Source organism: Oncorhynchus masou, chromosome 25 (assembly GCF_036934945.1).
Source record: "Oncorhynchus masou masou isolate Uvic2021 chromosome 25, UVic_Omas_1.1, whole genome shotgun sequence".
Taxonomy (NCBI): Eukaryota; Metazoa; Chordata; class Actinopteri; order Salmoniformes; family Salmonidae; genus Oncorhynchus; species Oncorhynchus masou.
The window spans coordinates 21351366-21373735 of NC_088236.1; the positions used below are offsets into that span (position 1 = coordinate 21351366).

Here is a 22370-nt window from a genome sequence, read left to right on the forward strand (position 1 = left end):
TAGCAAGAGAAGGAATGGCCTCCTAAGAAACTTTCAAAGTTCTTTACATTTTCCAGATTGACTGACCTTCATGTCTTAAAGTAATGGACTATCGTTTCTCTTTACTTATTTGAGCTGTTCTTGCCATAATATGGACTTGGTCTTTTACCAAATAGGACTATATTCTGTATACCACAACTACCTTGTCACAACATAACTGTTTGTCTGAAATGCATGAAGAAGGAAAGATATTCCACAAATGAACTTTTAACAAGGCACACCTGTTAATTAAAATGCCAGAAATGCCATTGAAATTCCAGGTGACTACCTCATGAAGCTGGTTGAGAGAATGCCAAGCGTGTGCAACGCTGTCATCCAGGCAATTGGGTGGCTAATTTGAAGAATCTCAAATATAAATATATTTTGATTTGTTTAACACTTTTACTACATGATTCCATAATTGTTATTGCATGGTTTTGTTTTCTTCACTATTATTCTACAATCTAGAAAATACGAAAAGTAAAGAAAAACCCTTGAATGAGTAGGTGTGTCCAAACAAATCCTCCTAATATTGTACAATCTGTGTTCATTGGCCTGGGCTATTGTTTGTTCGAATTCAAACCCAGATTGATATCACGTTGTCAGTCAGAGTAGCCACTCATTTCGATCATTGGTGTGGTCTTTTTTATATCTATGTGTGGACATCCTGAAATCGCCTCTGCTCAACTGTAGCCGATGCCACATGGCAAACATTATGGCTTTAATATAACGTTTTTTTTCTTCTTCAACAGTAAATGTACCAAGCATCGGATTGCATCTTGGTGCAAGGATTTGATTACAGAAAATGATAGTGTGCAGGGAAGAGGGGTGGGGGGGGCTATAAAAAGCCCCATGCCTATGATTTCTGAATCTGTCTCTGACCATAGAGAGACCCCATGCAAGAGGTTTGGTTATGGGAAACGGTCTGATTGACTGTCTCATAGATTTAACTGCTGCTATGAATCAACTACCCTCCCACCAAATAACAGACAAGCCTGCCCACTAGGCACACACTGGTTTAATCAAGGTTGTTTCCACGTGATTTCAATGAAATTACGTTGAACCAACAGTTGAATTGATGTCTGTGCACAATGGGTGTGTTCCCAACCATGAAGGAGGAGAAAATAAGTATTTGTATAACTAAATTCATAGCCTACTTTCAGTTGGATTGAAATTGCTGGAGAGGACTGCCGATATTTCAAATAGCCAACACTTGGTTAGATGCTGAGAACACTTCCCGTTGACAATTTGATTAGATTAAATATGAAGCCTATGGCTGACATTAATTGTACTTTTGATCAACATGGGGACCCAAATGGAGATAGATTACTGCTCCAGGCGCTGTGGGATGATCTGCGAGCGCGACGAGAGTTCCTCACGTCACCTTATCTGCCCGCATGCTTTGCGTTCTTCATCCACATTCTCCTCTGCTCACCTTTTCTAGTGTTTGAAGCGCTGGGATGTTTCTGGCCACGGATGCATTTCTACAGGATCTCTAGGAACGCTGAACCGTTGGGGTTGTGTTTGCAGCGATGGGTTGACTGCTTTTGGAGGATTTTTATCAAATACCTGACAACTATTCTCCCCGCCAGCGCGCTTTACCAAAGCGTTCGGAATCCAATATTTCCAGAACTCGCGCCATCCTGGAGAGTGCTCATAGCGGAGGTTATCGCATGCCTACTTCTATTCGATGCGCTGTTCTTCATATGGCATTATTCCATGCATCGGTAAGCTTTTTGTTTTTATGAGACACTTTGATGTGTAGTGATTCACTTCAGGTTGTGCATAATATGGCGACATATTTCATATCATCTGACAAAATGACACTGCTCAACTCAGCTCAGCCATAGAGTTCGACAGTATGAATCATAAAACCTCCAAAACCTAGTAGTCATACAGGGAAATGGTCCAGTCGTGTTACCACCATTAATTTTTCCCATATGAGATTTTCGAAACACTTAAAATAAGGTCTGTGTTTGGTGTAGGTTTTACCCAGTCGTGACGTTTGTATAAGTGTCTCTAGGACATGGCGACTTATGGCGGCTAATGTGGCTATCATAATGAACCACAAATGCCATGATGAGACGACTGAATCGAATAAAAGGTAAGGATCTCTGGATTAACTAGATGTTAGCTAAATGTAGTAATGAATAAATTGGCTACATTTCTTTAAATAGACAATGCTGTGAACTGTCTTGTGAAAGTTTTAAATTGACACAATACATGTTAGCAAAGGTGTCATCTAGAGATGACGTGCAGGAGCTTGCAGGGAATTGTAGTTTTGCATGATATCTACATTGGTGTTAAATAGCATTTTCAAATCTGAGAGTAAATAAAGACAAATAGAAGTCACCTTGTCTGAGAGAGATTTACATGGTTATCAAAACCTCACACCAGGGTAAGCCTACACGAAACACAGCCCTTATAATTTATTTTTGGCTCTAAATAAGGTTGTTGTTTCTAAAAATCCCCAATGGGAAAAATGATTATGACACCGTTACTGTGGGATTCTCAAGATCAATGTAGCATCCACAGTTACAACCAATAGGTGGCAGTAAAATACCAAAATATGTACACATTTCATCCAAATATACTAAACAATAATATAAATGCAACAAGTAAAGTGTAGGTCCCATGTTTCTTGAGCTGAAATAAAATATCCCAGGAATGTTCCATACACACACAAAGCTTATTTCTCTCATGTTGTGCACAAATTTGTTTACATCCCTGTTAGTGAGCATTTCTCCATTGCCAAGATATTCCAACCACCTGACATATCAAGAAGCTGATTAAACAGCATGATTATTACACAGGTGGACCTTGTGCTGGGGACAATAAAAGGCCACTCTGAAATGTGCAGTTTTGTCGCACCACAATTCCACAGATGTCTCTAGTTTTGAGGGAGTGTGCAATTGGCATGCTGACTGCAGGAATGTCCACCAAAGCCAGCCCAGGACCTCCACATCTGGCATTTTCACCTGCGGGATCGTCTGAGACAAGCGACCCACCCGGACAGCTGGTGAAACTGTGGGTTTGCACAACCGAAGAATTTCTGCACAAACTGTCAGAAACTGACTCGGGGAAACTCATCTGCTTGCTCGTTGTCCTCATCAGTGTATTTACCTAACTGCAGTTCGGTGTCGTAACTGTCTTCAGTGGGCAAATGCTAACCTTCGATGGCCTCTGGCACGCTGGAGAAGTGTGCTCTTCATGGATGAATCCGGGTTTCAACTGTACCAGGCAGATGGCAGACCGTGTGTATGGTGTCATGTGGGCGAGCGGTTTTCTGAGGTCAACGTTGTGAACAGAGTGACCCATGGTGGGGTTATGGTATGGGCAGGCATAAACTACGGACAAAGAACACCATAGCATTTTATCAATGGCAATTTGAATGCAATCCTGAGGCCCATTCCTCTGCGGAAATCACCTCATGTTTCAGCATGATAATGCACATCCCATGTCGCAAGGATCTATACACAATTCCTGGAAGCTGAAAATATCCCAGGTCTTCCATGGCCTGCATACTCACCAGAAATGTCAACCATTGAGCATGTTTGGGATGCTCTGGATTGACGTGTACGACAGCTTGTTCCCGCACCAAAAAAGTTGAACTTCTCCTGGAGTTGCCTTGCCATGAATGTCATGTCGACCATACTCCTGTTCCTTCTGAAGCCGCATTGTGACTCTGGCAGCAGCCTCTGTGATGTTGTTCACCAGCCTGTGTTGCATCACCTTGGCCAGGACCTTGCTGGCAACAGCCAGACGGGATATCCCCTGGCTGTTGTGCAGATGGACTTGTCACCCTTGTTCTTAGTGATCATGACAATGTTTTCATCCCGCCACTGTTGAGGGACGATCTCCCGGTCCCAAACCTTGGTGATGTACTGGTGGAGCGTTCTGGTGCAGAAATAACCTCCCTTAAGTAGCTCTGCCGGGATGCTGTCAGCGCCAGGATAACACCTCTTGGAAGGTTGGCAAATGGTTGAGGTCTTAAATGGGTGGATGAACAGGCAGTTCTTCCAGGATGGAGTGGTCTGTAGGAGGATGCTGATTGAGTAGTGCTTCAAAATGGTAAGTTGTTTGCACTTCCTTGCGCTATGCATGCCATTGCTTGCGAAGGGTAGCAGATGTGGTGCTGTTGAGAGTAGCCCTGTGTGCTTTGTGCACATTGACACCATCACAGCCTTACTTGACCCTTACTGGACAGAGTTCTCATCAAACCAGTCATGATGTTTCCTACCTCTGTAGCCAATGGAGTGAGCCACTGCCTGGTAGAGCACTGAGCTAATAGATGTCCACTTCTGTTCCATGGGGTCCTCTGCACTCAGAGGCTCAGTCTCCCTCAGCCTTTCAGCGAGAGAGCGACCGAAACTCGTCCCTTACTGCACCTTTCTCAAGCCAGATACAGTGCAGATGCATCTTACTGGACTTCTGCAGGTGTTGGGGGGGAGAGAGACCTATTTTCACCTGGTAATTATCCAGTATCATACGGTGATTTGTCCAGCATTCTGCACCTCCCATGGCACGTGTCAGCAGGATGTCATTAGTATCAGAATGTCTCACTGTGACGTAGTTAATCAGGTGCCAGTGTTTGGAGTGTGGGTGCATCCATGATGTTGGATATTTGTTCTTCTGCTGGAACAAGGTGTTAGTGACAATTCGATCATGCGCGACACATAGAGTTAGCAGTCCCATGCCGTTCTCATTGACTTGGCCAACACCATGCCTACCCAGCACTCCATATTTTGTTGTTCTGTCCCACCCTTGCGTTGAGGCCACCCAGCAGAAAGATCTTGTCTTTAATGGGGATGCTGTGAATTGCCTCATCTAGTGACTGGTAGAAGCAGTCCTTTCTCTCATTTTCAGATGGTAACGTTGGCGCGTATCCACTGAGAAGAGTAGCATAACGCATCTTGGCTGGGAGGATACGGAGAGACATGAGTCTTTCACTTATGCCGACAGATGTTTCGGTGAGGCTGGGTAGAAGGCTGTTCTCATTTGCCAGTCCCACACCGTGCTGATGTTGTCCACCCGGAGGCTAACCTTTCCAGGAGAAGGTTTAACCTTCTCCCTCCTCTTTCATTGAACCTTCATCCAGGAACCTGGTCTCGCTCAGGGAAGCAATGTTAATGTTGTAGCGCCTTAGTTCTGCAGCTATCAAAGCTGTTCTCCGATGGGGTCTATCGCTATTATCGTCAGTGTCCAAAAGTTCTGATGTTCCATGTCGCCAGTCTCAGGGGAATTATTTTCTTTAGCATTTTTCGACCACTGAGTGGAACTCCCGATAGGTGCGGTAGCCTATCCAGGATGACGTGAGTGGAACTCCCGATAGGTGCGGTAGCCTATCCAGGATGGCGTGAGTGGAACTCCCGATAGGTGCGGTAGCCTATTCAGGATGGCGTGAGTGGAACTCCCGATAGGTGCGGTAGCCTATCCAGGATGGCGTGAGTGGAACTACCGATAGGTGCGGTAGCCTATCCAGGATGGCGTGAGTGGAACTCCCGATAGGTGCGGTAGCCTATCCAGGATGGCGTGAGTGGAACTCCTGATAGGTCCGGTAGTCTATCCAGGATGGCGTGAGTGGAACTCCTGGTAGGTCCGGTAGTCTATCCAGGATGGCGTGAGTGGAACTCCTGGTAGGTCCGGTAGTCTATCCAGGATGGTGTGAGTGGGCAATTTTTAGGCTACCTTTTCTAAGCCTCTCCCCAGCTGGGGTGAGCAGTGTGGCTCCTTAATAGGGCTAATCAGTCACACAGTAGTCTGATGTGAGCAGATTCTACTCAAGTGCCAGCTGCTGGCTACCATAGTAGCCCTGTGCCGCTGGCGTGCAGGGGTATGATTAGGGGCTCCCGGTGCATTCACTCCTGCGCCCGTCACCATACACCCCAATGCCCCCAGACTTTAGTCCGGTTTCTGGTTGATGGCTTCACCAAGGTCAGAAGTCGATACCTGTGCATAGGAAGTTATTTAAAGTGCCGCTGAGGGTGCGCAATCCCCAATTGCACTACTTCTTCCTACAGTGAAAGTCCAGTGACAAGGGTGAAACCCAGGACGACCAGTATCTTCCACAGCTGCAGGAGGCTGCCGGACCTCCAGTCTGTCGGCCTCCGCCTACCGCATGCCGCCAGCACGCTGCTTTTCTAGCTCTAGCCTTTGTTGTACCAGATTAACCCACAAGGCAGTGGGACAGTGGTTGATGGCTGCCAGGATGTGTCCACACAGAGGTGGGCCTGTACAGACGCATCTCTGGGGCCCATTGCTGCTCCCAGGTCCCCTGCCGGTTAGCCTGGAGTTTCAAGACAACCAGTTAACGTGTGCCACCATGAGGAGGCCCGACAGGAGTGTTGGTCATGGAGAGGCTTTGTACCGGCAAGGGGAGACTTGTGCATGAAGATGCTGAACAATTCACCACAAGGGCTTGCCGGCGGCAGCGTGCTGTAAGCGAGAGTATGCAAACGTGGTAAGCGGGCATTCCACTAAACTCTACCTAGGCACTACTGCACTAGACGTGTCACATGCACCCTGCGGTTGCCTGTCGCGTGCGCACACACACACACACACACGCACACACACACACGCACAATAATATTATTATGCTAAATATTATTACACACATATACAGCACCAGTCAAGTTTGGACACACCTACTCTTTCAAGTGTTTTTATTTATTTTTTATTTTCTATATTGTAGAATAATAGTGAAGACATCAAAACTATGAAATAACACATATGGAATCATGTAGTAACCAAAAAAGTGTTAAACAAATTAAAATATATTTTATATGTGAGATTCTTCAAAGTAGCCAACCTTTGCCTGGATGACAGCTTTGCACACTCTTGGCATTCTCTCAACCAGCTTCATGAAGTAGTCATCTGGAATGCATTTCAATTAACAGGTGTGCCTTGTTAAGTTAATTTGTGGAATTACTTTTCTTCTTAATGCATTTGAGCCAATCAGTTGTGTTGTGACAAGGTAGGGGAGGGGTTCAGAAGATAGCCCTATTTGGTAAAAGACCAACTTCCAACAATTATGTCAGTTTTGATGTCTTCACTGTTATTATACAATGTAAAAAATAGTAAAAATAAAGAAACACTTGCATGAGTAGGTGTGTCCAAACTTTTGACTGGTACTGTATAATAAATAATGTTCTAACAAAATGTCCATATCAACAATAAAAATTATTGAAAATGCAGTTCAAAATGTCAGTGTCTCAAATGAAATTCTAGCTAGGTAAATAAAATGCTTCAGTTATATACTCTACATGTATTTTCATTCAACAGTAGCCTATCCCACAAATTGCAAGGAAAATATGTTTTGGCCGACCTTTCCTTGTAAATGAAGTCTATTCATCTGTCTTTTAGGGTGAACCTCTCAGTGACAGTGTTTTACGGCCAAGGATAACAAAATGATCAAACCTGGCTTTTGTCCAAAGTGTTGCAAAACATTCCTCTGATCTCTGATCGGCTGTCTTATATACAATTATGTAGACACGCCCAAATGTGCAGAGCTTACCGCAGACTTACCCACAAATGTTTAGGCAATATGCATGCACAACATATGAAATAGTCTCAATGCAACGAATGAAGCTAGGCAAAGCAGTGATTCTTTTGCGTACCCTGTCCTTCCCATGGAAATAATAATGTTGCAAAAGGAGATGGCTGCCGTTTTACGATCTCGTAGCCAATTGTGCTATTGTGTGTGTTTTTTTGCATTATTTGTAACATATTTTGAACATAATGTTTCTGCCACCATGTCTTATGACCGAAAAGAGCTTCTTGATATCAGGGCAGCGATTACTTACCCCGTACTGGAGGAATTCTTCTTCAACGAGTCGGACGGGGAGGATTTACTTCGGACGCCCAACAGGGCCCTCATCCCTGTCATTCACAGGAGGAAAAGACGGAGATATCGTGGACAACTGTCCGAGTGCCTTGTAAGGATCCATCGCCGAGAGGGTAATCTACCTTTACCATCAGTCCTATTAGCCAACGTACAATCAATCGATAATAGAATAGACAAATTACGAGCACGTATATCCTATCAACGGGACATTAGTTTTTCGTCAGGATAGAACAGCATCCTATGTATATTTATAAACAACAGCTGGTGCATGATCTAAGGAAGTCTCAAGGTTTTGCTCGCCTGAGGTGGAGTATCTCATGATAACCTGTTGACCACACTATTTACCAAGAGAGTTTACATCTATATTTTTCGTAGCTGTCTATATACCACCGCAGACGAATGCTGGCACTAAAACCCACTCAATAAGCTGTATATGGCCATAAGCAAACAGGAAAACGCTCATCCAGAAGCAGTGCTCCTAGTAGCCGGGGACTTTAATGCAAGGAAACTCAAATATGTTCTACCTAATCTCTACCAGTATGTTAAATGTGCAACCAGAGGGAAAAATGCTCTAGACCACATGTACTCCACACACAGAGATGCGTACAAAACTCTCCGTCAACCAACATTTGGCAAATCTGACTATAATTCTATCCTCCAGATTCCTGCATACAAGCAAATACTAAAGCAGGAAGCAACAGTGACTCGTCAGATAAAGCAGATGCTAAGCTACAGAGCTGTTTTGCTAGCACAGACTGAAATATGTTCCAGGATTCCTCCGATGGCATTGAGGAATATACCACATCAGTCACTGGCTTCATCAATAAGTGCATCGATGAAGTCGTCCCCACAGTGACCGTACGTACATAGCACAACCAGAAGCAATGGATTACAGGCAACATCCATACTGAGCTAAAGGGTAGAGATGCCGCTTTCTAGGAGCAGGACTCTAACCCGGAAGCTTATAAGAAATCCCGCTATACCCTCCGACGAACCATCAAACAGGCAAAGCGTCAATACAGGACTAAGATTGAACCTTACTACACCGGCTCTGACGCTCGTCGGATGTGGCAGGGCTTGCAAACTATTACAGACTACAAAGGGAAGCACAGCCGCCCCCTGCCCAGTGACACAAACCAACCACACAAGCTAAATTACTTCTATGCTTGCTTCAAGGCAAGTAACACTGAAACATGCATGAGAGCACCAGCTTTTCCGGACGACTGTGTGATCACGCTCTCCGTAGCCGATGTGTGTAAGACATTTAAACAGGTCAACATTCACAAGGCCGCAGGGCCAGACGGATTACCAGGGCGTGTACTCCAAGCATGCACTGACCAACTGTTAAGTGGCTTCACTGACATTTTCAACCAGTCCCTGACTGAGTCTGTAATACCAACATTGTTTCAAGCAGAACACCATAGTTCCTGTGCCCAAAAACACTAAGGTAACCTGCCTAAATGACTACCGACCCGTAGCCATGAAGTGCTTTGAAAGGCTGGTCATGGTTCACATCAATACCATTATCCCAGAAACCCTAGACCCATTCCAATTTGCATACCAACCAAACAGATCCACAGATGATGCAATCTCTTTGTGAGAATGCTATTCATTGACTACAGCTCAGCGTTCAACACAAGCGTTCAACAAGTTCTCATTTACAACTGCGACCTGGCCAAGATAAAGCAAAACAGTGCGACAAAAGCAACAATACAACACATCTGCCACACTGATCCTCAACACGGGAGCCCCTCAGGGGTGCATGCTCAGTTCCCTCCTGTACTCCCTCACTCATGACTGCATGGCCAGGCATGACTCCAACACCATCATCAAGTTTGCCGATGACACAACAGTGGTAGGCCTGATCACCGACAACGATGAGACTATAGGGAGGAGGTCAGAGACCTGGCCATGTGGTGTCAGGACAACAACCTCTCCCTCAACGTGATCAAAACAAAGGAGATGATTTTGAACTACAGGAAAGGGAGGACCGAGTACGCCCCCATTCTCATCGATGGGGCTGTAGTGGAGCAGGTTGAGAGCTTCAAGTTCCTCGGTGTCCACATCGCCAACAAACTATCATGGTCCTAACACACAAAAATAGTCATGAAGATTGCACGACAAAGCCTATTTCCCCCCCAGGAAACTGAAAAGATTTGGCATGGGTCCTCAGATCCTCAAAAGGTTCTACAGCTGCACCATTGAGAGCATCCTGACTGGTTGCATCACTGCCTGGTATGGCAACTGCTCGGCCTCCGACCGCAAGGCACGAGAGGGTAGTGCATACGGCCCAGTACGTCACTGGGGCCAACCTTCCTGCCATCCAGGACCTCTATACCAGGCGGTGTCAGATGAAGGTCCTAATCATTGTCAAAGACTCCAGCCACCCTAGTCATAGACTGTTCTCTCTGTTACCGCGCGGAACCGGAGCGCCAAGTCTAGGTCCAAGAGGTTTCTTAACAGCTTCTACCCCCAAGCCATAAGACTCCTGAACAGCTAATCAAAGGGCTACCCAGACCCCTCTTACACTGCTGGTACTCTCTGTTTATAATCTATGCATAGTCACTAACTCTACCTACATGTACATATTATCTCAATTACCTCGACTAACCAGTGCACCCACACATTGACTCTGTACAGATACACCCTGTATATGGCCTCGCTACTGTTATTTTACTGCTGCTCTTTAATAATTTGTTACTTTTATTTTCTATTTATCTTTTTTTGTCTTAACTCCTTAAAGCTTTGTTGGTTAAGGGCTTGTTAGTAAGCATTTCACTTTAAGGTCTACACCTGTTGTATTTGGTGCATGTGACAAATAAAATGTGATTTGAACAGTGACTGGAGTCAGGAAGGAAGGCATAAATACCCTGGCTTCTTTCCTGAGGTTTTGATGCAGTTTTAGCAACTCTTGAGATTGAGCATAAAAACAACTAGAATCATTGAGAAAAAAACATTAGATAACAAAAAAATAATTTATATACAGTGCCTTGCGAAAGTATTCGGCCCCCTTGAACTTTGCGACCTTTTGCCACATTTCAGGCTTCAAACATAAAGATATAAAACTGTATTTTTTTGTGAAGAATCAACAAGTGGGACACATTCATGAAGTGGAACAACATTTATTGGATATTTCAAACTTTTTTAACAAATCAAAAACTGAAAAATTGGGCGTGCAAAATTATTCAGCCCCCTTAAGTTAATACTTTGTAACACCACCTTTTGCTGCGATTACAGCTGTAAGTCGCTTGGGGTATGTCTCTATCAGTTTTGCACATCGAGAGACTGAAATTTTTTCCCATTCCTCCTTGCAAAACAGCTCGAGCTCAGTGAGGTTGGATGGAGAGCATTTGTGAACAACAGTTTTCAGTTCTTTCCACAGATTCTCGATTGGATTCAGGTCTGGACTTTGACTTGGCCATTCTAACACCTGGATATGTTTTTTTGAACCATTCCATTGTAGATTTTGCTTTATGTTTTGGATCATTGTCTTGTTGGAAGACAAATCTCCGTCCCAGTCTCAGGTCTTTTGCAGACTCCATCAGGTTTTCTTCCAGAATGGTCCTGTATTTGGCTCCATCCATCTTCCCATCAATTTTAACCATCTTCCCTGTCCCTGCTGAAGAAAAGCAGGCCCAAACCATGATGCTGCCACCACCATGTTTGACAGTGGTGATGGTGTGTTCAAGGTGATGAGCTGTGTTGCTTTTACGCAAAACATAACGTTTTGCAATGTTGCCAAAAAGTTCAATTTTGGTTTCATCTGACCAGAGCACCTTCTTCCACATGTTTGGTGTGTCTCCCAGGTGGCTTGTGGCAAACTTTAAACAACACTTTTTATGGATATCTTTAAGAAATGGCTTTCTTCTTGCCACTCTTCCATAAAGGCCAGATTTGTGCAATAAACGAATGATTGTTGTCCTATGGACAGTCTCCCACCTCAGCTGTAGATCTCTGCAGTTCATCCAGAGTGATCATGGGCCTCTTGGCTGCATCTCTGATCAGTCTTCTCCTTGTATGAGCTGAAGGTTTAGAGGGATGGCCAGGTCTTGGTAGATTTGCAGTGGTCTGATACTCCTTCCATTTCAATATTATCGCTTGCACAGTGCTCCTTGGGATGTTTAAAGCTTGGGAAATCTTTTTGTATCCAAATCCGGCTTTAAACTTATTCACAACAGTATCTCGGACCTGCCTGGTGTGTTCCTTGTTCTTCATGATGCTCTCTGCGCTTTTAACGGACCTCTGAGACTATCACAGTGCAGGTGCATTTATATGGAGACTTGATTACACACAGGTGGATTGTATTTATCATCATTAGTCATTTAGGTCAACATTGGATCATTCAGAGATCCTCACTGAACTTCTGGAGAGAGTTTGCTGCACTGAAAGTAAAGGGGCTGAATAATTTTGCAAGCCCAATTTTTCAGTTTTTGATTTGTTAAAAAAGTTTGAAATATCCAATAAATGTCGTTCCACTTCATGATTGTGTCCCACTTGTTGTTGATTCTTCACAAAAAAATACAGTTTTATATCTTTATGTTTGAAGCCTGAAATGTGGCAAAAGGTTGCAAAGTTCAAGGGGGCCGAATACTTTCGCAAGGCACTGTAATTGTGTTTTTATTTGGCTTTTCATAGTAGCTTTTTTTCTTAGATTATCACAGGTTGAGCACTGCCTACCCTGACTGCACATCACTGCTTCTCAGGGCCTTCCTGTATGTAAGCATATCATGGCATATGCCAAGAATGTGCTCGCCCTGTAACTGTAGGGGTCACTGGTTCAATCGCCAGAGCATTTCACAAGTGTTTCGCTACACTGGCAATAACATCGGCTAACCATGTGTATGTGTCCAATAAAATGTGATTTGATTTGAGGTGTCACTGGTTCAATCACAAAAGGCTACTCCTCATAATTCACCACACACCTATGTTTTTGATAATTTAGTTGTAACCCAGACAACGAAGTTATAGTGCATACACATCAAAGTTCTGTCTGTATGGTCCCCAGGGTTCCTTGGCTGTATCGGATAGTCCACCAGGCTCACCACCAGAACCGGATTACCTTTGCCCTGACTGCCCAGGATGCCAGCCCAGCTGAGCTCCTCTCCCTGCAGGTGCTGGCCCTGACCAGTGCCTGGGTGGTGGGCTGCCACCCTTTGAGCGAGGCCCTGTTCCACCTGCTCAACACCTGGCTGGCCGTAGAAGACCACTGTGGTTATGACCTGCCCTGGGCCCTCCATAGACTGCTGCCCTGCTTCGGAGGGGCCCCCTTCCACCAGGCACACCACCACGTCTACAGGGGGAACTACGCCCCCTACTTCAGGCACTGGGACTGGCTTTGTGGGACCTACCTGAGGGTAAGGGAGGAGGCTGGGAGGAAACATGGAGGGAGGACAATGAGGAGGAGGAGGAGGAGGAAAAGCCTGGGGTCTGACTGTGTATGTATGTGCACGTACAACAAAGCTTAAATCACATCAGGAGACCACGTTTGAGGTGTGAGGAAGAAAATAAAACTTTTAGTTCCCCTTTTAATTTCAATTGAGCACATCAAGAGACTGGTTTTTGGCTGGCAGTGTTTCTGTACTGCATGTGCAATAGCAGAGTTTGCTAATCAAAATACCACCTGATTTGATACAATTCATTCTACCAGGTAAGCCTACTTTGCAGTTAACATTTCATTTGGAAAGTTTACTGGAAGGCCTTTAGAAATGACTGTTTCTGCAATGTTAACTGACTTTCCTAGTTAAAGTATACATGTAAAAAAAAAAATGTACTGGCTGCACAAAGTGGTAGACACAGGCATTCCCATGCCATTGCATCTTCAGAAAGTTGCAATAAATACAAATCACAGATGCATTATTTAATATTCTTTACATGTCGGCTTTGGATTGAACCAATCTGCTTTTTCCTCTATGGCACTACGATTTTTAACATTTATTTAACTAGGCAAGTCTGTTAAGAACAAATTCTTATTTACAATGACGGCCAAACCCGGACAACGCTGGGCCAATCGTGTGCCTCCCTATGGGACTCCCAATCTCGGCCAGTTGTGATACAGCCCGGATACAACTTGGTAAAACAGCCACACGGTGAAGCCTCAACTAGCTCTCACAGTCTCACGTCAGAATTAGACGTTCGTCCATGTTTCTCAAACAAAACTTTTTGAAGTTGTTGCAAATTTCAAAGTGTTTAAGGTTAAGTTTATGCATTAACTCCGAAATCTTAAGGTTAGGCATTAACTCTGAGTGGTTAAGGTTTGGGATAGGCTTAAAACAAAAATCTCAAACATCTTTCTGTTGCTGGATTGGAAATTGCATCCTACAGAATCAGAGACAGAATCCGAAGCTTGTCGTGGAAATAAGTCACTCTGGGTTCATTCTGTTGTTATCTGCACGTGGGTGATGTCTTCACCCCTCCCTGGCTTAGTTTCCCAGATGAAAGGATGATTTAGAGACAATGAGGAATTGTTCTAAACTCCTCCTGGTTACACTAACCACATATTTTCTATGCAATGCAGTCTTTAACTCATTTGTCAACTCAAGCCATCTCTGGTGACCATACGCTCAGATTAGCTGCAGGGAATTAGAGTGGAGACCAAAAAAACACAGACACTAACAGAACAGAAATATCCTATTTGTTAAGTATTAATATCAAACAAATCAGGTAAACATGTAATTTTTCTATCACAGGCTTCAGAGACAATAAGAATAATGCATTTTATTTGGAAGGTGCCTTTCAGATGAGTTTCAAGACACCACAAAAAATCTAGTGCTGTACATAAAATCAATTCCATTCATGAATTCAAATGAATTTGAATTATGCTTGATTATTTACAGTTGATCAACTTCAAAATAATGGACGGGTTCTGGCACGTGTCACTTCACACTGATACCATGTGCAGGAAACAGCAGCGTACCACTGTGTAGGCTAGGCTACACTGTGTAGGCTACTCAGTGTTAGCTAGCTAGTTAGCCAAACAAACCTCACTGTTAATCTTGTTCAAGAGACCTTGTATAAAAGAGGATGTTGGCGCAGTTATTTGATATCAGTGATTTTGCCATGAAGGGCCTCCAATCCCCCTCTATATCAGTCACTGATTGCATTGATCTAATCAAGGGCCTTAAATATAGTTTCAGTACATTCAGAGACAATGATCAGCACTACAACACTGATACTTTTAGAAATCATGAAACACGCTTCTCTACTTCGACTCGCACTCTCTACCTCCCTCTGCTGAGACATAACCATCAGTCCAGTGAAATAAAAAAGTTATTTCAACTTACACTCTGATGCGCTTCGCAAGTTGTAGGCTACAAAAACTGACCTATTACCAGTGTCATCATATAGCCTAGCTAGAGACTCCAGTTTTGAAATATACAGGACTCTAATTGGACCTCTCTTATTATATATTAAATTAGGCAAATTAATGAAACAATATTTATTTCCAGTCAATGGCCTATCATTTTTAGGAAAGAAGTTTAATTGGAAATCGAACTTAGCTCTGTGCTTCTCCACCCATGCACTATAGTTAGGCCCTATAGGCTATTGAACCATTTCATTGATATCACACATTGTAGGAACACTTGATCTCCTGCACCCAGCGGAGAATTGCACTAGGCTTGTATTTTTACTCAGAAAGTGATCTCGTCTAAGAAAAGGTTGGTGACCACTGTTCTTGTCTATATTGGCTATGGCTGCCTATTGTCATTATTACAGTTATATCTGGGCATTATGTTCTAGTCTCATAGTCTATTAATTAAGCTTTAGGCCTCTGGTTTATTATGTGTAGATCTATGTGAGTCGCATGTTAAATGCAAGAGTCATGCATTTACGAAGGCCTACAAAACGAATGTCATTTAATGCAAAATCACATGTTAAATGGTTTGTTGTGTGTGATTGATTACAGTAGGGTTTAAGGTAGGCTATGCTTTAATGATAATTTAATGATTTGAGTGCCTAAATTTAGTCCCAATGTCACGCTCGTTATAATGATGATGGTCGGACCAAGGCGCAGCGTGAGTATAGTTCCACATCTTTTAATGAATAAGTGAAACTGAAAACAAAATAACAAAACTTAAAGACCCGTGACTACGTAGTGCTCAAACACACTACATAAACAATATCCCATAACCCACAGGTGGGAAAAATTCTACTTAAGTATGATCCCCAATGAGAGACAACGATAACCAGCTGCCTCTAATTGGGAATCATACAAATCACCAACATAGAAAATCTAACCTAGAACCCCACATATAAAATATAAACTCGAACAAAAAAAACCTGGTCACGCCCTGACCTACTCTACCATAGAAAATACAGGTTTTCTATGGTCAGGATGTGACATCCATCTAAATTTTTGATGGCCCTGCCATCAACGGATTTCTGCCTACACCACGTATGTGTGTGTGTGCGTGTGGACATAACAATGGTATCCATGAGTTCATCTGACTCTGGGGAAGTAGATAAAGGGCTTCATTGCCAAAATTGTAAAGTATCCCTTTAAGCTTAGGGGTTAGGTTGGGGTTCAGTTTAGGAGTGAATGTTAGAGTAACGGTTAGGTTTAGGAAAAACAGTTTTTGATTGGAAATACATTTTATAAAGTGTGTGTGTTTTGTAAATTCCAGGTGCTTATGTGTTGATTCATATGGGACTTAGGTATGGCAGAGATCTCAATATGTGATGAGCATAGATGTAGAGAGACAATGCTGGTCCTTTGGCTAAATTGGCATGTTTGTAATAGACTGTTAATAGCTTGTTATAATTACTCTACTCTTATAGTCAGGCTATTTATTCTACTGTCACTACTAGCCCAGCTAGCGCATATCGTTCTGATAACCATATGTTTCTTAGAGCTTCGTAAGAGCGTTTTTTTTCCTCTGATTATTTTCAGGTGTGAAAGTAAGGCACTATGGTGCAAAATATATAGTGTGGGTTTCACTGTACATGAGCCTATCAAAATAATTAAAATAAAATGTCAACGAAAACTGTAGGCAATTACACCACCTTTTATCACTACTGCATGTTAGAGGCATGAAATATGAGCAAATGGACTTGAAAACAGCTGTTGTTGAAACAACTGCTCTTGTTGTCGAGAACTGTTAAGCATTCACCCAGGGTTTATTCAATAGTGACCTGCGCAGGGGAGACCTTTTCTGGATGCAGCCAGCATTGGACTCTTAGACATAAATACATTTTAGCATATATAGGCAAGGAACATCTGGTTCAGTTCAGCACACTCCTCTCTACTGAGGTTTCTTGGCAAGCTTATGTAACGGGTGTGAAACGGCTAGATTAGTGAGCGGTGGTGCGCGCTAAATAGCGTTTCAATCGGTGACATCACTTGCTCTGCAAGGGCCGCGGCTTTTGTGGAGCGATGGGTAACGATGCTTCGAGGGTGACTGTTGACGTGTGCAGAGCGTCCCTGGTTCGCGCCAAGGTCGGGGCGAGGGGACGGACGTAAAGTCTATACTGTTACACTTATCTATCACATAGTGGCATCCAAGTGATACAACCCCACCCCCTCTTTTCAATGTATAACATGTGGGATTGCTGTTCCATGTTCCCCTTCTCCAATCGTTATAACACACAGTACAGTTGTCTAAGAAAATTGTCATCGGTATCTTCACATTGGTATAGCCTATACTCCAAAATGTGATGTGGTTAGAAGAGAACACTGACATTTTGCCAAGGCAATGGTGAGTTGGCGCCACCAAGACGCACATGGACAGCATAAATTCTGGCTTAATGCAGGGATGCAAACTAGTCACCTTTAGGTGAAATTCGCGGTTTTGAATCCAAAATAGGTGACCCAGTCGCGTTTGGAGCTGTATCCAAAGCTCATCCAATCATTTACTCAGCCAATCGTTTACGTAACAGAAAGCAGCGCTGCACGGGACTGAAGAAAGAAGAGACAACCAATTTATGAGTTACAGCATCAGCGTGCGCGCTGGAAAGTCAGTTTGCCAGTTACAGAAGCACGTCCCCTTTTATTTATTTATTTAACCAGGTAGGCTAGTTGAGGATAAGTTCTCATTTACAACTGCGACTTGGCCAAGATAAAGTAAAGCAGTTCGACACAAACAACAACACGGAGTTACACATGGAATAAACAAACATACAGTCAATAAAACAGTAGAAAAAGTCTATATACAGTGTGTGCAAATGAGGTAAGATAAGAGAGGTAAGGCAATAACTAGGCCATGGTGGTGAAGTAATTACAATATAGCAATTAAACACTGGAGTGATAGATGTGCAAAATATGAATGTGCAAGTAGAGATACTGGGGTGAAAAGGAGCAAGATAAATCAATAAAGTATGGGGATGAGGTAGTTGGATGGGCTATTTACAGATGGGCTATGTACAGGTGCAGCGATCTGTGAGCTGCTCTGACAGCTGGTGCTTAAAGATAGTGAGGGATATATGAGTCTCCAGCTTCAGTGATTTTTGCAGTTCGTTCCGGTCATTGGCAGCAGAGGACTGGATGGAAAGGCCGCCAAAGTAGGAATTGGCTATGGGGGTGACCAGTGAAATATACCTTCTGGAGCGTGTGCTACTGATGGGTGCTGCTATGGTGACCAGTGAGCTGAGATAAGGTGGGGCTTTGCCTAGCATAGACTTATAGATGACCTGGAGCCAGTGGGGTTGGTGACGAATATGAAGCGAGGGCCAGCCAACGAGAGCATGCAGGTCGCAGTGGTGGGTGGTAAATGGGGCTTTGGCGACAAAACGGATGGCACTGTGATAGGCTGCATCCAGTTTGTTGAGTAGAGAGTTGGATTCTATTTTGTTAATGACATCGTCAAAATCGAGGATCGGTAGGATGTTCAGTTTTACGAGGGTATGTTTGGCAGCATGAGTGAAGGATGCTTTGTTGCGAAATAGGAAGCAGATTCTATATTTAATTTTGCATTGGAGATGCTTAATGTGAGTGGAGGGAGAGTTTAGTCTAACCAGACACCTAGGTATTTGTAGTTGTCCACATATTCTAAGTCAGAACTGTCCAGGGTAGTGATGTTGGACGGGCAGGCGCGATAACGAAGAGGTAACGTTAGGTGAGAAACCTGACCACGGAGACAAGGGTGAGAAAGTGATGAAGCGTACTTCATGAGCTATAACTGAAAAACTACTGGCATTTGGAAAGTTTGAGGTGAGGGAGAAAGTGTGGAGGAAGAAGTAATAGCATTAAGTATTTTGCTAGCTGGATCGAATTCTCTGCTATCCAGAGAAATGTTGAGCAGCATTATCAGATCAAATAATTGAGTGTATGGTGTGAAAATTAGCTTGCTAATAAAATCAGACGGCTAACGTCAGCTAAAGTTACAACATCAGATGATCTAACATTAGTAACCTAACCAATTCGCTATAGTATTAACTGGTATACGACTCCTTGCCCTTCCTCAAGTTATAACCTGTTAGATTGCCAGGGTCCAGTAAGCAACTATGTGAACTGTTAACTAGCTAACAAACTAACCACTATGCTAGGTAATGTTTTCCCTTTACAGTATGTGGTTAATTTTCAGAGTGAGAGAATTAGGTGAAAATGAGGCATTGCTTGTTAAACAAGTGGATTCAGGGATGAAGTGTAGCTGGAGATGGGCCTGGCTTAAACTGGAGGCCACTATAGAGGTGAAAGGAACACCACACACGTTCCCTCTTTCTCACTTTTGCTGATGTCCACAGACAGAAAGTGTACAATGTAATAATGTGCAGTGGAGCCCAAATATATTGTTGTGTTGAACTTGACAGTAACATGTGAGTGAGGGGGGATTAAATATATTTTTTACTAAGTGAATGTTATTTTTGCCAATATAGCCTTGTGCACTTGATCGATGTCTACTATAGTGGCCACTATAATAGAGCAAAAATATAATGCCTGTTTCAGTCTATTTCTACTTTAAGATGTTTTTTCCCAAGTGCAATATGTGTGTGTGGTCACAAACATTCTATTATAAAGGCTGGCATGGCTAACTGCAATATTAGTGTATTGTTTTTTTTCTGAAGACTTGTCATTTGCAGTAAAGTCTAGGAAACAAATGACATTGGATTGCTTGCTTTACATTTTTTAGTTGCGAGTCAGGTTCACATGAACCACTTTTTTTTTCTTTGTTCTTTGTTGTTTAATTAGTTAAAGCCTGCATTTCCCCCTAACGGATTTTTTTGCATGTTTCAGTGCAAAAAAAAAGGGTCACCTTTTTGGGCCCTCAGCCGTTTGCATCCCTGTTAATGACGATCGGAAAATGTCATCACACATTTTGGTGTTTTGTGTAACAGATGTCTCCTTCCATTCACCACTGTTTGGAGGCTGTAAATATTTTGCGAGTGGATGTATGTCCGCGGGTAGAAACACAATATTATAAATGTTTTATTACAGTTGAAGTCTGAAGTTTACATACTCTTAGGTTGGAGTCATTAAAACTAGTTTTTCAACCACTCCACAAATTTCTTGTTAACAATCTATAGTTTTGGCAAGTCAGTTAGGACATCTACTTTGTGTATGACACAAGTAATTTTTCCATCAATTGTTTACAGACAGATCATTTCACTTATAATTCACTGTATCACAATTCCAGTGGGTCAGAAGTTTACATACACTAAGTTTATTGTGCCTTTAAACAGCTTGGAAAATTCCAGTAAATTATGTCATGGCTTTAGGAGCTTCTGATAGGCTAATTGACATCACATCATGAGTCAATTGTAGGTGTACCTGTTGATGTATTTCAAGGCCTACCTTCAAACTCAGTGCCTCTTTGCTTGACATCATGGGAAAATCAAAAGAAATCAGCCAAGACCTCAGGAAAGAAATTGTAGACCTCCACAAGTCTGGTTCATCCTTGGGAGCAATTTCCAAATGCCTGAAGGTACCATGTGCACTATTGTTTGTACAGATGGACAAGTATAAACTCTATGGGACCACACAGACATCATACCGCTCAGGAAGGAGATGCGTTCTGTCTCCTGGAGATGAACGTACTTTGGTGCGAGAAGTGCAAATCAGTTACAGAACAAGAGCAAAGGAGCTTGTGAAGATGCTGGAGAAAACGGGTACAAAAGTATCTATATCCACAGTAAAACGAGTCCTATATCGACATAACCTGAAAGGCAAGGAAGAAGCCACTGCTCCAAAACCGCCATGAAAAAAGCCAGACTACGATTTGCACCTGCACATGGGGACAAAGATTGTACTTTTTGGTGAAATGTCCTCTGGTCTGATGAAGCTAAAATAGAATTGTTTGGCCATAATGACCATTGTTATGTTTGGAGGAAAAAGGGGGACGCTTGCAAGCTGAAGAACACCATCCCAACCGTGAAGCACGGGGGTGGCAGTGTCATGTTGTGTGGTGGCTTTGCTGCAGGAGGGACTGTATTTGGCTAAGGTGTGTGTAAACTTCCGACTTCAACTGTATCTGCCTCACTCTCAGAGAAATAAGTTGTACTGCTTGGTTTTACACAGTCAAATGTAACAAATAACTACTTTTATATGTCAGAACTGTACAGAAATATTCAAATGATACATTTGTGATATTTTTGCATATTACCCAGCATCCTTTTCTGCATCTGAAGTTTTGAATTATGTTGTTCCTCATATTTAGCTAATTCAAATTTGATGTTCATTTTCCAACTGAATAATGTTGCACTTTTAATTATACGTTACACATTTTTTGTATGTTAATGTTTTACTGTAATGTGAACAACTGGTCACTCCAGCCACAACTATTTGTAAATAACTGTTGTAACATTGGCTGAGAAGATGCTTTGGTCAATCAAGGTAACCTTTGCATGGCTAATTACAATAGTCAATGTGGTTAATGATTAGGTCTATTTGTAAAAGTATGCTTGGAAGATATTATAAATACACTATTTGTAAAGAAAATATAAATGACCAAATCATCCTCTAGTGGCCTCATGGGTGGAATGTTTATAATTTCATTTTTTTTTAAGTGTATCGCTGAAAATCTGGTTTCTTTTTAAAACGGTTCTGTTATATTTCAGTCTGCTGTGATGTAAATAAAGTGTAATATTGGGATGCAACCTCAATGTAATACATTTAATGCTATATCTCACATGGTGCAGGCTTTTTAAGCCCATTCCCATGTGTATGAGGTGTATACTTTTGTTTCAAAGTAGATTTGTGTAATACTACCAAGAAACACTCTGTGACCTTGATTTAGCCAACTGCAGTAAAAGGTTATTAATTGCTCATGCTAGTATACTATAATACAATGACTTTGATTGGCAGTGATGTAAAGTAAAAAATACTTAAGTACTATTTAAGTCGTTTTGGGGGGTACTTTCCTTCACTATTTATATTTGTGACAACTTTTACGCCACTACATTCCTAAAGAATATGTGCTTTTTACTCCCATACATTTTCCCTGACATCAAAAAAGTACTTGTTCAAAGAATCAGGAAGGACAGAATTGTGGTCCAATTCACACACCTATCAATATCATACGTTGTCATCCCCACTGCGTTTGATCTGGCTGAGTCACTAAACGCAAGTACCCAGTTTGTA

The 22370-nt window shown here is 42.7% G+C and overlaps 1 protein-coding gene across 1 annotated transcript; it reads left to right on the top strand.

The window, feature by feature from the left end:
* Window positions 1-1141: 1141 nt before the first annotated feature.
* Window positions 1142-21886, top strand: LOC135513906 (cholesterol 25-hydroxylase-like protein). The gene is made up of 2 exons (XM_064936907.1): window positions 1142-1745; window positions 12867-21886. The coding sequence occupies exons 1-2, from the start codon at window positions 1240-1242 to the stop codon at window positions 13324-13326; spliced, it is 966 nt and encodes a 321-aa protein (XP_064792979.1). The 5' UTR covers window positions 1142-1239; the 3' UTR covers window positions 13327-21886.
* Window positions 21887-22370: the final 484 nt, after the last annotated feature.